This window comes from Cynoglossus semilaevis, unplaced genomic scaffold, assembly GCF_000523025.1.
Source record: "Cynoglossus semilaevis isolate Cse_v1.0 unplaced genomic scaffold, Cse_v1.0 C18921946, whole genome shotgun sequence".
In the NCBI taxonomy this organism is placed as follows: Eukaryota; Metazoa; Chordata; class Actinopteri; order Pleuronectiformes; family Cynoglossidae; genus Cynoglossus; species Cynoglossus semilaevis.
Window position 1 is genome coordinate 1 of NW_007590811.1, and position 611 is coordinate 611.

Sequence of the window (611 nt, forward strand, 5' to 3'; positions counted from 1 at the left end):
TAGGTAGAAAATAGCTTAAAACGTTGTTTTAAAACTTTAAAAAAATATTTTGTATATATTTCTGAGAATCTAAAATCAACAGTACAACAACACGATTTAACGAATATTATTTCTCTTCCTAGTGTTGTATTGCATTTGGGCTTTCACTCCTGAGGAGTGGCTTCATTCCATAGGGTTCACTTACTGGCCTCAAAAGTGAGTTAATATAAATGTTGTTACTCGGGTACAAACACTGCTCGTTAACAGAATCTTTGCCACCAAAAATGCAGAATTTTCCCCGAATTGTAAGGCTTTTATGCTGTCTATGCAGATACTGGGCTCTTGCACTGCCAATCTACCTGGTGGTTGCTATTGTGATCGCTGTATTGTTGCTGTTTGGAATAAACATGAACAACACTGCTCCACTTGACTCAATGGATAGCATCACAGGTCAGTATTGTTACATATTTTGTTCATTATAGGTAATGAGGGCCCTGTTTTAGAGTAATGGTAGTGCAGAGGTAAAACTAAACGTTTACTAGTAATTGGCCCACCCCTTACACACTCCACTGTGAGCACTTTTTCTGTAGAAATCTATTTTCAAGCCCCTCACAGACATGTTCACAGCTTTT

At 37.6% G+C, this 611-nt stretch overlaps 1 protein-coding gene across 1 annotated transcript; it reads left to right on the forward strand.

Moving 5' to 3' along the window:
* Positions 1-122: 122 nt before the first annotated feature.
* LOC103399590 (phosphatidylinositol N-acetylglucosaminyltransferase subunit P-like) lies at positions 123-597 on the forward strand (the record flags this gene model as incomplete). Its single annotated transcript, XM_008338258.3, has 2 exons — positions 123-195; positions 311-597. Coding segments are annotated over 2 exons (224 nt in total), but the record flags the coding sequence as incomplete, so codon positions are not given.
* Between the last annotated feature and the right edge of the window lie 14 nt (positions 598-611).